Source organism: Myotis nattereri (assembly GCF_964212035.1).
Source record: "Myotis nattereri genome assembly, chromosome: 15".
Lineage (NCBI taxonomy): Eukaryota > Metazoa > Chordata > Mammalia > Chiroptera > Vespertilionidae > Myotis > Myotis nattereri.
Window position 1 is genome coordinate 32,237,575 of NC_138090.1, and position 14,024 is coordinate 32,251,598.

The window sequence follows — 14,024 nt, forward strand, 5'->3', positions numbered from 1 at the left end:
CTGGATATGAACAATTTGATTTGCAACTCTGGTAAATAACACATTAGGCCCAGAGTATCATGAGATGGGGTTTTCCTGGACAGTGCATGTCTGGTTAGAACCCCATCTGATCCTTCCCCTTGGGGTGTGCCGTGCTAGCACGGCCAAGGGTGAACCTGAGGATGGGGCAGTGACGGATCAAAGAAGACAGACTAAGAGTACAGCTGGGGCTCCTCGAATCTTCCATACCTGGATGAGGACACAGAAAGATCCAGCCTGCAAGCCGATGCTTTATTTCACGTTCTCATTAAAACAAGGGTAGATTAACATGTATACAAATGTTCTTGTTTTGGCCACACTTGCTGCACCTCCCACAGCCCATTAGCTACTTAGGAAGGAATTAGGGAGAGCTACAAGGCCAGGCTTAATTATGCTAGGAGAGCTCTACCCTCCAGGCTGGGATTGTTTGTGGCCCTGCCACAGGTCAGCCTGAGGCTTGACCCTAGAGCTGCTCCCTACCCTGGGGCACCTGAGGGAAAGTGGCTGGCTGTGTACAAACTGAAGGTGCTGGTCAGTGAGGCTGCAGGCATGCTGGATTTTGTTGGGGAAGACAATTTTCCCTTCTAGATACTTGTCCGAGACACCCCCAATGTAATAAAAGATTAACAGAAGAAAAACAAGTTTTAATAACATGTTATACCTCTTGTATATAAGGGAGAGACCCAGGGAAACTGAGTAACTCTCAGAAATGGTGCAAGCCATCATCCTAAAGACCTTGTTCAGTTAAAGAGAAAAATCATTGGGGAAACAAGGAGGGAGCCAGTAATGAAAGGTTACCAGACAGTAAACGCAGGTGGGGTTAGCGATTGTTAAGGCAGAAAGTACAGTGTAAACGCATGTAAATGTAAAACTGCATGTTGCTATGTAAGAACCTAGATCTAGAGAGACCAAGGCCAGCAAGGGCCCTGAGGAGTAGGATTAGGACCTTTTCCGTTGTTATTTCCTGCATTTATAAGCTTGAATTTGGTGGGCAAGTATTTTACACTTTACATACTCACAGAGACGCATTCACAGAGAAAACCCAAGGCCCAGGGAAGGAAGAGGGCGGCAGGCGAGAAGCCAAGGAGGTGGCTCCCGTTCACTGAGTATCTGGAGAGAGGAGTAGGTCCAGCATCGTTGGGGCCTCTGTTCTGTTTAGCTGCCAGGGTGGGGCCTTTGTGAGAGCCGCCCAGTGTAGGAAAGGGATATGAGCAATCCTCTATGCAGGGATGCCCTGTCTCTGCTTGGGCACTCTGACACTTCTGCACCTCATGCTTCAGGGCAACCGCCTAAGTACTCCTCACAGATCAGCTTGGTGTATAGTCGGTGAACCAAGCAATTGATTAGAAAGACCGCAGAAGTCAAAAGCATTTTTTTCTGTTTTTTACCTTTACCTTTTTTCTTCTAATAATTTTTTAAATAAAGGAATGGCAAGACACAGGCCAGTATTTTTTTAAAATAAATTATATTTTATTTTTATTGATTTCAGAGAGAGGAAGGAAAAGAGAGAGAGAAACATCAATGACGAGAATCATTGACCAACTGCCCCCTGCTAGGGATCAAGCCCACAACCTGGGCATATGCCCTGTCTGAGAATCAAACTGTCCTCCTGGTTCATGGGCCAATGTTTAACCATTGGACAACACTGGCCAGGCTTTTCTAATAATTTTTAATTAAACATATTTTTCATATAATGTGTAAAAATTTAAGGTGTACAATGTGTTGATTTGATACATTGATATATTGTATTATGATTGCCACTAGAGGCCCGGTGCACAAAAATTTGTGCACTCGGGAGGGGGTCCCTCAGCCTGGCCTATGCCCTCTTGCAGTCTGGGACACCTAGGAGGATGTCCACCTGCTGGCTTAGGCCCGTTCCCTGGGGGATCGGGCACAAGCTGGCAGCCAGACATCCCTCTGGGAATGTCCACTTGCCAGCAGGGAGCAGGTGTAAGCTGCAGTCGGACATCCTTAACGCTGCTGAGGAGGCGGGAGAAGCTCCCACCACCACCGCTGTACTGGCAGCCATCAGCCTGGCTTGTGGCTGAGAAGAGCTCCTCCTGTGGGAGTGCACTGACCACCACAGGGCAGCTCCTGCAATGAGCGTCTGCCCCCTGGTGGTCGGTATGTGTCATAGTGACCAGTCATTCCCAGTCGTTCTGCTGTTAGGGTCAGTTTGCATATTACCCTTTTATTATATAGGCTAGAGGCCTGGTGCACAGGTGGGGGCTGGCTGGTTTGCCTGAAGGGTGTCCCAGATCAGGGTGGGTGTCCCGCATGGGTGCCTGGCCAGCCTGGGTGAGGGGCTGATGGCTGTTTGCAGGCTGGCCACACCCCCTTTAAGGTTGGGGGTCCCCACTGAGGTGCCTGGCCAGTCTGAGTGAGGGGCTGAGGGCTGTTTTCAGGCCGGCCAAACCCACCAGCAACGGAAGCTCCCAGCCTCTCCTTTTTTATTTTTTTTATTCTGGGATTTATTTATATTTTATAATTGAAACTTTGTAGCCTTGAGAGGAGCTCAGAGCTGGCCAGGGTGGGCAGGAGGGAAGCCTTCTGCTTGCTCCAGCTCCGTGGCCACGGACGGCTGAAAGCAGGTATCTGGAGTTTATTTACCTTCTATAATTGAAACTTTGTTGCTTTGAGTGGAGCTCAGAGCCAGGCTGTGGCAAGCGGGAAGCTTGGCTTCCTCCATCATTGGGGCAACCAAGCCTCCTGCTTGCTCTAGCTCCGCGGCTGCCGGCCACCATCTTGGTTGGGTTAATTTGCATATAGTCGCTCTGATTGGCTGGTGGGCGTGGCTTAAGGCATAGCAAATGTATGGTCAATTTGCATGTTTGTCTTTTATTAGTGTAGACTAGAGGCCCGGTGCACAAAAATTTGTGCACTTGGGGGGGAGAGGGGGGTCCCTCAGCCCGGCCTGTGCCCTCTTGCAGTCTGGGACCCCTTGGGAGATAAGGACCTGCTGGCTTAGGCCTGCTCCCGGGTGGCAGAGGGCAGGCCCAATCCCTAGGTGCAGCCCCTGGTCGGGCTCAGAGCAGGGCCGATTGGGGAGTTGGGGCGCCGCCCCCTGTCATGCACAGAGCAGGGCCGATCAGGGGGTTGGGGCACCTCCCCCTGTCACAGTCAAAGCAGGGTCAATAGGGAGGTTGCGGCACCACTCCCTATTACTCACAGAGCAGGGCCGATTGGGGAGTTGGGGCGCTGCCCCCTATCACGCACAGAGCAGGGCCCATCAGGGGGATTGGGGCTCCGTACCCTGTCACACACAGAGCAGGGCCCATCAGGGGGTTGGGGAGCTCCCCCCCATCATGCACAGAGCAGGGCCGATCAGGGGGTTGAGGAGCTCCCCCGTCACTCATAGAGCAGGGCCGATGGGGGTGGGGGGTTGGGGCGCCACACTCTGTCACACACAGAGCCGCAGGGCAATCAGGGGGTTGGGGAGCTCCCCCCTGTCATGCACAGAGCAGGGCCGATCAGGGGGTTGGGGAGCTCCCCCCTGTCACGAACAGAGCAGGGCAGATAGGGAGGTTGTGGCCCTGCCCCCTGTCACACACAGAGCCGCAGGGCGATCAGGGGGTTTGGTCGCTGCCCCCTGTCACACTGATCCCGGTGCTGGGAGGCATATTACCCTTTTACTATATAGGATAGAAGCCTGGTGCACAGGTGGGGGCCGGCTGGTTTGCTCTGGAGGGTGTCCTGGATCAGGGTGCCTGGCCAGCCTGGGTGAGGGGATGATGGCTGTTTGCATCTGGTCACACACCCTTTAGGGTGGGGGTCCTCACTGGGGTGCCTGGCCAGCCTGGGTGAGGGGCTGAGGGCCGTTTTCAGGCTGGCGGGTGACTGAAGCTCCCAACTGCTCCTTTTTTTTTTATTTTTTTTTTTTTATTCTGGGCCAGCTTTAGCTCTGAGGCTCGGCTCCAGCTATGAGACCTCCGCTGCTGAAAGCAGGTTTCTGGCCTTTGTTTACCTTCTGTATTTGAAACAATGTTGCAGTCCTGCTGGCTGAAGCCCGGGGTTTTGTTTAGCTTCCATATTTGTTACAATATTGCTTAGAGTGCAGCTGAGAGACCGGCAAGGCAGGCGGGGAAGCTTGGCTTCCTCCATCACTGAAGCAAGCAAGCCTCCCTGTTCGTGTCAGCTGCCTGGCTGCCGCCCGCCATCTTGGCTGGCAGTTAATTTGCATATTGCCCTGATTAGACAATGGGAAGGGTAGCGGTCGTATGCTAATTACCATGTTTCTCTTTTATTAGATAGGATTGTAGTGATATGTAGTGCTTCTATCACGGTAGATAATTATCCTTTCTTTTCAGTGGTTGGATAATAATTTTTTCCTGCAGCTTGAGCATCTGGGAAATACACAAAACTTTAAAGAAGAAATAAAAATTATAATTCCACCACACTCATATGCAAAAATATTAACTGTGGTTTTCCTCTTGTGTTTTAATTGTCAAAGATTTAGAAATAGCCAAAGTAAAACCAATGAATCACTGAAGTAGTAATTAGTAAAAGTTTATTGTGCAAACACCAAAAAGACAGTTTGTAAACCAGGAACACTTGAACCGAAACATGGAATGAAGCTCGGGTATATTATTACAAAGCAGCTTATACAGTGAGAAAGCAGTATCTTCACAGTGATTGGTAATTAAACTAAATTAATGGCTAAACTGGTTTTGTCTGTTCAGGGGACCTCCAAGACTGATCTCTCTTTGCTTTTGAGTTTAACAAATATATTTTTTGTTTTTTACAAAATTTAATCATACAAATGGTTTTGTATCTGTTTCATTTAACATTGAAACCATTTCCTCCAATAATATTTGCTCAGGACATGATTTGTATTGCTGCAAAGTATTTTTAAAAAAATATATTTTATTGATTTTTTACAGAGAGGAAGGGAGAGCGATAGAGAGTTAGAAACATCAATGAGAGAGAAACATCGATCAGCTGCCTCCTGCACACCCCCTACCGGGGATGTGCCCACAACCAAGGTACATGCCTCTGACCGGAATCGAACCTGGGACCCTTGAGTCCACAGGCCGATGCTCTATCCACTGAGCCAAACCGGTTAGGATCTGCAAAGTATTTTTTAAAAATATGCATAAAAATAGAACCTGCCCTAACCAGTTTGGCTCAGTGGATAGAGCATCGGCCTGCGGACTCAAGGGTCCCAGGTTCGATTCCGGTCAGAGGCATGTACCTTGGTTGTGGGCACATCCCCGGTAGGGGGTGTGCAGGAGGCAGCTGATCAATGTTTCTCTCTCATCGATGTTTCTAATTCTCTATCCCTCTCCCTTCCTCTCTGTAAAATATCAATGAAATATATTAAAAAAGAAAGATTAAAAAAAAAAGGACAAAATTTTAAAAAAAAGAAACCTTTGCCAATTTTCATTCTTTTTTTCTATTTCTTTTATTATTATTATTTTATTTTGTTGCCATTTGTTTTTTCTATTTTTTGTTCTTATGATGAACATGCATATAGCTAAATCTTTTTTTTCCCATTGAATTTTTCTTTGTTTTGTTAATCCTCACCTGAGGGTATTTTTCCATTGATTTTTAGAGAGACTGGGAAGGAGGGGGAAAGACAGAGAGAGAAATATCAAAATGAGAGACACACATTGATTGGTTGCCTCCTGAATGCACCCCAAATGGGGCTCGAGCCTGCAACCAAGGTACATGCCCTTGACTGGAATCGAACCCAAGACCCTTCAGTCTGCAGGCCAAAGCTCTGTCCACTGAGCCAAACCAACTAGGACTCATTGATTTTTTAGAGAGAGACAGAGAAGGAGGGAGAAGGAGAGGGAGAGCCAAACATCAGAAGGCTGCTTCCTGTACACCCTCTACTGGGTATGCAGCTGGAAACCTGGGCATGTGCCCTGACCAGGAATTAAACCAGGGACCTCCCTGTGCATGGGATGAGGCTCAATCAACTGAACCACACTGGCCAGGACTAAATCTCTTTTTTAAAATTTTAAATCAGTGATAATTGTCATAGGACAAATTCTTGAATTGGAATGAATGAGTCAAAAGCAATGCATAATTTTAGGGTTTTTGAATCATATTTCCAAATTATCCTAGTTAAAGAAAAAAGATAACAGGCCCAGAATGGTGTTACTTATGCTAAACCCCACATCACCAAATTAGGTACTCTGCTTGATAAACTCTGTCATCTTTAAAGGAAAGTGACTTTGCAATAACCAACCCACTTTTTGCCTAGTATAATTTTCTTTTTCCTGCTCCCTTCTGCCTATAAAAGTTTTATTTTGTACAGCTCCTCAGAACTTCTTTCTGTTAGATTGGGCCCTGCCTGATTTGAATTGATTTTTGCTCAAATAAACTCTTAATGTTTTTAATATGCCTCAGTTTATCTTTAACATACTCTAGAAAAACTTTGCTGTAGCCATGCTTGTTTTCTTGTTCTTTTTTTTTTTTTTTTTTGGTTAATCCTCGTTCAAGGATATTTTTTCCATTGATTTTTAGAGGTAGTGGAAGGGAAGGGGAGAGAGAGAGAGAAAAAGAGAGAGAGAGAAACATCAATTGGTTGCCTCCCACACATGCCCTGACTGGAGCTGTGGATTGAACCTGTAACCCAGGTATGTGCCCTTGAATGAGAATCAAACCTGTGAGAATCAAATCAGTGCACGGGCAGGTGCTCTAACCACTGAGAACACCAGCCGGGGCTGTTTTCTTATTCTTTGACAAGCATGTTATACTTTTCTTGCCATTAAAAAATATTTTTTTCAATTCCACATTAAAAAATTTTTCAATTCGGTTTCCGGCGGTCGCGCGCTCTTTTCTTGGGACGGTAGAGGCCGTGTAGCGTCGCCGTTACTTTGAGGAGAGAACAGTCGGTAGAGGGGTACAAAAAATGCAGAGCAATAAAACCTTTAACTTGGAGAAGCAAAACCATGCTCCAAGAAAGCATCATCAGCATCACCACCAGCAGCACCACCAGCAGCAACAGCAGCAGCCACCGCCGCCAGCAATACCTGCAAATGGACAACAAGCCAGCAGCCAAAATGAAGGCTTGACTATTGACCTGAAGAATTTTAGGAAACCAGGAGAGAAGACCTTCACCCAACGTAGCCGGCTCTTTGTGGGCAATCTTCCTCCTGACATCACTGAGGAAGAAATGAGGAAACTATTTGAGAAATATGGGAAGGCAGGTGAAGTCTTCATTCATAAGGATAAAGGCTTTGGCTTTATCCGCTTGGAAACACGAACCCTAGCGGAGATTGCTAAAGTAGAGCTGGACAACATGCCACTCCGTGGAAAGCAACTGCGTGTGCGCTTTGCCTGCCATAGTGCATCCCTTACGGTCCGCAACCTTCCTCAGTATGTGTCCAACGAACTGCTGGAGGAAGCTTTTTCTGTGTTCGGCCAGGTGGAGAGGGCCGTAGTCATTGTGGATGATCGAGGAAGGCCCTCAGGAAAAGGCATTGTTGAATTCTCAGGGAAGCCAGCTGCTCGGAAAGCTCTGGACAGATGCAGTGAAGGTTCCTTCCTGCTAACCACATTTCCTCGACCTGTGACTGTGGAGCCCATGGACCAGTTAGATGATGAAGAAGGGCTTCCAGAGAAGCTGGTTATAAAGAACCAGCAATTTCACAAGGAGAGGGAGCAGCCACCTAGATTTGCACAGCCTGGCTCCTTTGAGTATGAATATGCCATGCGCTGGAAGGCACTCATTGAGATGGAGAAACAGCAGCAGGACCAAGTGGACCGCAACATCAAGGAAGCTCGTGAGAAACTGGAAATGGAGATGGAGGCTGCTCGCCATGAGCACCAGGTCATGCTAATGAGGCAGGATTTGATGAGGCGTCAAGAAGAACTTCGGAGGATGGAAGAGCTGCACAACCAAGAAGTGCAAAAACGAAAGCAACTGGAGCTCAGGCAGGAGGAAGAGCGCAGGCGCCGTGAGGAAGAGATGAGGCGACAGCAGGAAGAAATGATGCGGCGACAGCAGGAAGGATTCAAGGGAACCTTCCCTGATGCGAGAGAGCAGGAGATACGGATGGGCCAGATGGCTATGGGAGGTGCTATGGGCATAAACAACAGAGGTGCCATGCCCCCTGCTCCTGTGCCTGCTGGTACACCAGCTCCTCCAGGACCTGCCACTATGATGCCAGATGGAACCTTGGGATTGACCCCACCAACTACCGAACGCTTTGGCCAAGCTGCTACAATGGAAGGAATAGGGGCAATTGGTGGAACCCCTCCTGCATTCAACCATGCAGCTCCTGGAGCTGATTTTGCTCCAAACAAACGTCGCCGATACTAATAAAATTGCAGTGTCTAGTTTCCCAAAACCCTTAAGAGAAGGACCCTTTTTGGACTAGCCAGAATTCTACCTGGAAAAGTGTTAGGGATTCCTCCCAATAGTTAGATCTTTCCTGCCTGTACTACTCTAGGGAGTATGCTGGAGACAGAGGTCAAGGGAGGGGTGATATTTAACAAATCATTTCTGTGTGGTATATTGTTTAATTGTGTCTGTGTGGTGCATTCCTGAAGTCTCGAGATTATTGAAGGCCAGGGGTGGGGGGCGATGGCAAAGTGGATCCAGTTAGAGCCCCCATGAATCTTGATCATTCCATTCTGTTTATCCTGTTCTATTTGCATTCTCATTCTTAAATTTCCCGACCCCGGAGACACTGCCACATGTACCACAAAAACCACAAACGTCCTCCATCACTTGATTCACTCCCAGGTGGGAATTCAGGCAATGTCCGCAGAGGTCACAGATAACATACATACATACGGTTCTGTTATACCCCATATATTATCCCTTCATATCCTAAGGAAGACATTTTTCTCTTAGAGATTTTCATTTTAGTATATCTTTAAAAAAAAAATCTTCTGTTAACTAGCCTCCATCTTTTTCTTGGGTAAGGACAACCCAGGAATGGCCCTTTTGTGTCTGATGTTGCTGTTCACAGCTTTTCTTGATAGGCCTAGTACAACCTTGGGAACAGGGTTGCTGTATGATGAAATGTCCAACAGTAGCTCTTAGCATTGCCTATCTTATGTAGTTATGCTGTGCTTTTTTTTTTATTGGTGTACCATGTTTGATTTGTTCCTGATACCTTCGGAGTTTTTTTCTGAAAATGGAGCGGTAATGAAGCATCAACTTATTAAAATACATTTTAATCCTTTAAAAAAAAAAAAAAATTTTTCAATTCCAGTTGCCATACAATATTACAGTAGTTTCAGGTATACAACATAGTGATCAGACATTTATATACCTTATGAATTATTCCCCCCAATAAATCTAGTAACCACCTGGCATCATACATAGTTATTATCCTATCTAATAATAGACAAACATGGTAATTGACTGTACCTTCACTACGCCTCCCATTGGCTAATCAGCGTGATATGCAAATTAACCACCAACAAAGATGGCGGCTAATTTGCATACTGCAGGCAGGGCGGGACAGCGCAGCCACCAGCGGGAGCTGCCATCCCGGGCCACAGGCTGGCCCCAGAAGCCCCAGAAGCCGCCCAGAAGCCGGTGATTGGGGGGAGATGGGGATCCCCTGCCCAGTCCTGACACCGCTGGCGGAGGTGTCAGGCCTGGGCAAGGGGCCGATCTGGCGATCCGAGGGTGATGGAGGTCAACGCCTCTGGCCGAGCTGTAAGGCCTTGGCGGAGGGCGGAGCCGGCAATCGGAGGGATCTGGGGGGTCCCCTGCCCAGGCCTGACGCCTGGGCCAGAGGCATCAGGCCTGGGCAGGGGGCGGAGCCAGTGATCGGGGGAAGATGGGGGTCCCCTACCCAGGCCTGACGCCTCTGGCTGAGGCGTCAGTCCTGGGCGAAGGCGGAGCCGGTGATGGGGGGGAGATGGGGGTCCCCTGCCCAGGCCTGAAGCCTGGGCCAGAGGCGTCAGGCTTGGGGCGGGGGCGGGGGGTGCGTGTGGGGGGGCCAAGCTGGCAATTGGTGTGAACTACAGAGGAAACACCTTTTCTGACCGCTCATTGGTTAAGCTCCCTGCATGCCACTGGTAATATTCTTAGTAACTTGGGTAATAAGAATCCAAAAAGGTGATCTAGGGTTTTTCACCACACTCCTGGCGACAAAAACAAAGGTCCGCTGCTGGAGGGCTAAGAAATGTCATATCCTGCCCTAGCCAGTTTGGCTCAGTGGATAATGCCTTGGCCTGCCGATGGCAGGGTCTGAGTTCAATTCTGACCAAGGGCATGTACCTAGGTTGTAGGCTTCTCCCTGGCCGGGGCCCAGGTCAGGGCTCATGCAGGAGGCAACCAATCAAAGTGTTCCTCTCACTTTGATGTTTCTCTGTCCTTCCCTTTCTCTTCCACATTCTCTAAAAATCAATGGAAACATATCCTCAGGTGAGGATAAAAAAATAATAAAGAAATTATTATTATATGAAAGACACATCTTGAAAATGCCTAAAGAAAGTTGTCATTTTTTCATGGTGAAGGGACTGGAGTCCGTGTTGATGAAAAAACCTTACTGGCTGCGGTGACTGGCAGTGGCTGCAGCAGCGGGGTGATGGGGCTGGTGCCTTCCCCTGATCAGCCCGGTCACCTCCCACAAAGGGAGGCCAGACTGCAGCTTAGGCCCTATCCCCAAGGGAAGCAGGGAGCGGGCCTGAGCCATCAGTAGGACATCCCCTGAGGGCTCCCAGTATGTGAGAGGGGGCAGGCTGGGCTGAGGGACACCCCCCACCCAGTGCACAAATTTCGTGCACCAGGCCCCTAGTATTGACTATAATCCCTATGCTGTACTTTACATCCTCATGACACTTTTGTAACTACCAATTTGTACTTCTTAAACTTCACCTTTTTCACTCAATCCTCCCAAATCCCTTCCCAACTTTTTGCCAGTTTAATAGGTAAAAATAATTTACTTATTTTATATTTTAATAGTTTACAATTTTTAAATTGATTTTAGAGAGAGGAAAGGGGGGGGAGAGAGAGAGAGAGAGAGAGAGAGAGAGAGAGAGAGAGAGATTTGTTATTACTAGTATGCACGCACCGTTTTATTCTTGTATGTGCCCTGATGGGATGGAACCCGCCTGCACCACCTTGGTATATCCAGAGGATGTTCTAACCAACTAACCAACCCCGCCAGGCAAATGGGTGAAAATAATTTAAGTACAATTTTGCATTTCTTTGATTAAATTTCAATATCATTATTGACCGTATTACCCATTTTCTTTATGAGTGCCGTTCATAACGTTTGCCTATAGTTTTTCGATGGGCGACATTTGTTTTCTTCTTCATTTGTAAGAGCTCTTTACATATCGGGGCATCTGTTTGTCACCTGTAAGAAAACCTTGGCTGGCAGTTCAAACCTCAGGCTACAAAGCGACCCTGACGCTTCTTTTTTTTTTTTTTTTTTTTTTTAAATATATTTTATTGATTTTTTACAGAGAGGAAGGGAGAGAGAGATAGAGAGTTAGAAACATCGATGAGAGAGAAACATCGATCAGCTGCCTCCTGCACATCTCCCACTGGGGATATGCCCGCAACCCAGGTACATGCCCTTGACCGGAATCGAACCTGGGACCTTTCAGTCCGCAAGCCGACGCTCTATCCACTGAGCCAAACCGGTTTCGGCGACCCTGACGCTTCTTAAACTGGAGCGTGGGTGTGAGGACATCGCAAACGACACAACCCGGCAGGAGCGCAGCCCCGGCTCCGAGAAGCCTTCCCGGCGCACAGCCCACCGCGCGTCGGGCAGGCCGCAGTGCGCAGGAACGGAAGCCGGGCCGCCCTTCCCCCACCGCTTCCGGCCTCGGCTCAGTTCTCCCGCCTCCGCCTCCGTCTCGGCTCGTGGTCGTCCCGCCATGGCTCTGTCGCGGGGGCTCCCCCGAGAGCTGGCCGAGGCCGTGGCCAGGGGCCGGGTGCTGGTGGTGGGCGCGGGCGGCATCGGCTGTGAGCTCCTCAAGAACCTCGTGATCACCGGCTTCTCCCACATCGACCTGGTGAGGGCCAGGCGTGCGCGCGGGCTGAATGGGGGGCCGTGGTGCCGAGGTCCGGGGGTCGGGACCGGCGTGCGGGTGCCACGGCCGGCCAAGGGACTGCGGGGTCCCGGCTGGAGAGAGGGAGCCCCCCGACGGGGACGCAGCGGGCCTCGCCGCTCGCTGGCCTGCGCGGGACGCTGTGAGGCCGCGGGCCCGGTCTTCCGGGCGTCCCGCGGGGCCGGGCTCCGCTTCCCGGGCAGCGCCGATTTGTGGCGTTTCTCGGGTGGAGAAGCGGCCTCTTTCTTGTCGTTTAGCTTGAGAGCAGTTCCTGGCTTTAATGGGCGGCGTTTCTAGTGCAGGTTGTGACTGTTTAAGCCCGAAGCGGGGGTCCAGAGCAGAGGGTGGCGGTCATCGTGCACACTGAGCCCCTGTCCCGAGCCTGAGGGGACCGGAGGGCCTTACCGCGTGGACGCTTTCATCTTCCTACCGCCGGAGGCTGCGAGCGCAGTTGCCATCACAGCCGACGGATTTCAGGGAAGAGCAGTGAGCTGCAGTGACGCCTGGCAGTTTTCCTTGGTCACCAAGCAAGTGGCAAGGCTTTCGGCCTCATGCTTTTCCGTCCTGGGTCCGTCTGCGTGACTCTTACCATAGACAATACTCTTGCTTATTTCCTCAGAGATGCTGGTTAGGATCTTAACGTTTGCGTTGGTTTACCGTGACTGACTTTAAGTCTAGGTATTTCTGTTACAGTGAACTTTTTAGAGATGAGAGCTGTTTCCTGGAATTGGATGTGAGTTTAAAGGTGTCTTAAGATGTAATGAAAACTTGGAATGAAAAAAGAAAAAGTAGAGATGGCTGACGGAGCTGATAATGGGTGATGGGGACACAGTTCAAGCGTGTTCCCTTGGGCTTTTTATAGGGCTTTTCTTCCCACTCTCTTCTGTACCACAAATCCCAGTGTGGCTGTGCCTTACCCGATCAACAGTGACACATATTTGAAAGAACCGTTTGGTAATTGACACCTGAGAAATACATGCTGATCCTTTATAGCCTGGGTTTGAACTGCCAGCCAGTTTTTGTGGGAAAATTTTTTTGTGTAATATATTTTATTGATTTTTTACAGAGAGGAAGGGAGAGGGATAGGGAGCTAGGAACATCGATGAGAGAGAAACATCCATCAGCTGCCTCCTGCACACCCCACACTGGGGATGTGCCCGAAACCAAGGTACGCGCCTTTAACCGGAATCGAACCTGGGACCCCTCAGTCCGCAGGTGGACGCTCTATCCACTGAGCCAAACCGGCCAGGGCGGGAAAATTTTTTATTCAAAGTTTTGTAGTAAATTTTGAACATACAAATAAAAAATTGTTTAGGTTGTTTATGTGTTTTGATGATTTTCACAAATTATAACCAAATCCGTTAAGATGTTTCACAGTTAGAACATTTGATTTCTCTTCATATAAATTTATTGAAATGGAATGAAAATGGCTTTAGTCATTTTCATCCTTAATATTTACTTTTTTCCCCCTTAATATTTAGTTCTGAGCAGCAGTTAGATAAGGCTCAAAACAACACATTTATTTATTTTTTATTTTTAATATATTTTATTGATTTTTTACAGAGAGGAAGGGAGAGAGATAGAGAGTCAGAAACATTGATGAGAGAGAAACATCGATCAGCTGCCTCCTGCACATCTCCCACTGGAGATATGCCCGCAACCCAGGTACATGCCCCTGACCGGAATCGAACCCGGGACCCCTCAGTCCGCAGGCCGACGCTCTATCCACTGAGCCAAACCGGTTTCGGCTCAAAACAACACATTTAAAATATTGTGTTGAGCCCCAGCTGGTTTGGCTCAGTGGGTAGAGCGAAGGGCTGCGGACTGAAGGGTCCCGGGTTTGATTCCAGCCAAGGGCGCAAGCCCGGGTTTCGGGCTGGATCCCCAGTGCGGGGTGTGCAGGAGGCAGCAGATGAGATCGATGATTCTCATTGATGTTTCTAAATCTCTCTCCCTCTCCCTTCCTCTCTGAAATCAATAAAAATATAATTAGAAAAAAACCTTGTGTAGAGATTTTTTTACAGCTCTCA

At 48.7% G+C, this 14,024-nt stretch overlaps 2 protein-coding genes across 2 annotated transcripts in view; both read left to right on the forward strand.

Annotated features, from left to right (window-relative positions):
* Positions 1 to 6,423: 6,423 nt before the first annotated feature.
* LOC308531125 (non-POU domain-containing octamer-binding protein-like) lies at positions 6,424 to 9,276 on the forward strand. Its single transcript, XM_081107997.1, has one exon. The coding sequence runs from the start codon at positions 6,878 to 6,880 to the stop codon at positions 8,288 to 8,290; it is 1,413 nt and encodes a 470-aa protein (XP_080964123.1). The 5' UTR covers positions 6,424 to 6,877; the 3' UTR covers positions 8,291 to 9,276.
* A 2,483-nt stretch (positions 9,277 to 11,759) lies between these two features.
* Positions 11,760 to 14,024, forward strand: part of UBA2 (ubiquitin like modifier activating enzyme 2) — a 44,996-nt gene continuing 42,731 nt past the window's right edge. The window contains exon 1 of the mRNA XM_081107882.1: positions 11,760 to 11,958. Coding sequence (XP_080964008.1) covers positions 11,821 to 11,958 — 138 coding nt within the window. The 5' untranslated portion in view covers positions 11,760 to 11,820. The remainder of the gene's footprint in view (positions 11,959 to 14,024) is intronic.

Coding starts and splice junctions, on each gene's coding strand:
- LOC308531125 (XM_081107997.1), top strand. CDS start 6,878: ATGCAGAGCAATAAAACCTTTAACTTGGAGAAGCAAAACCATGCTCCA.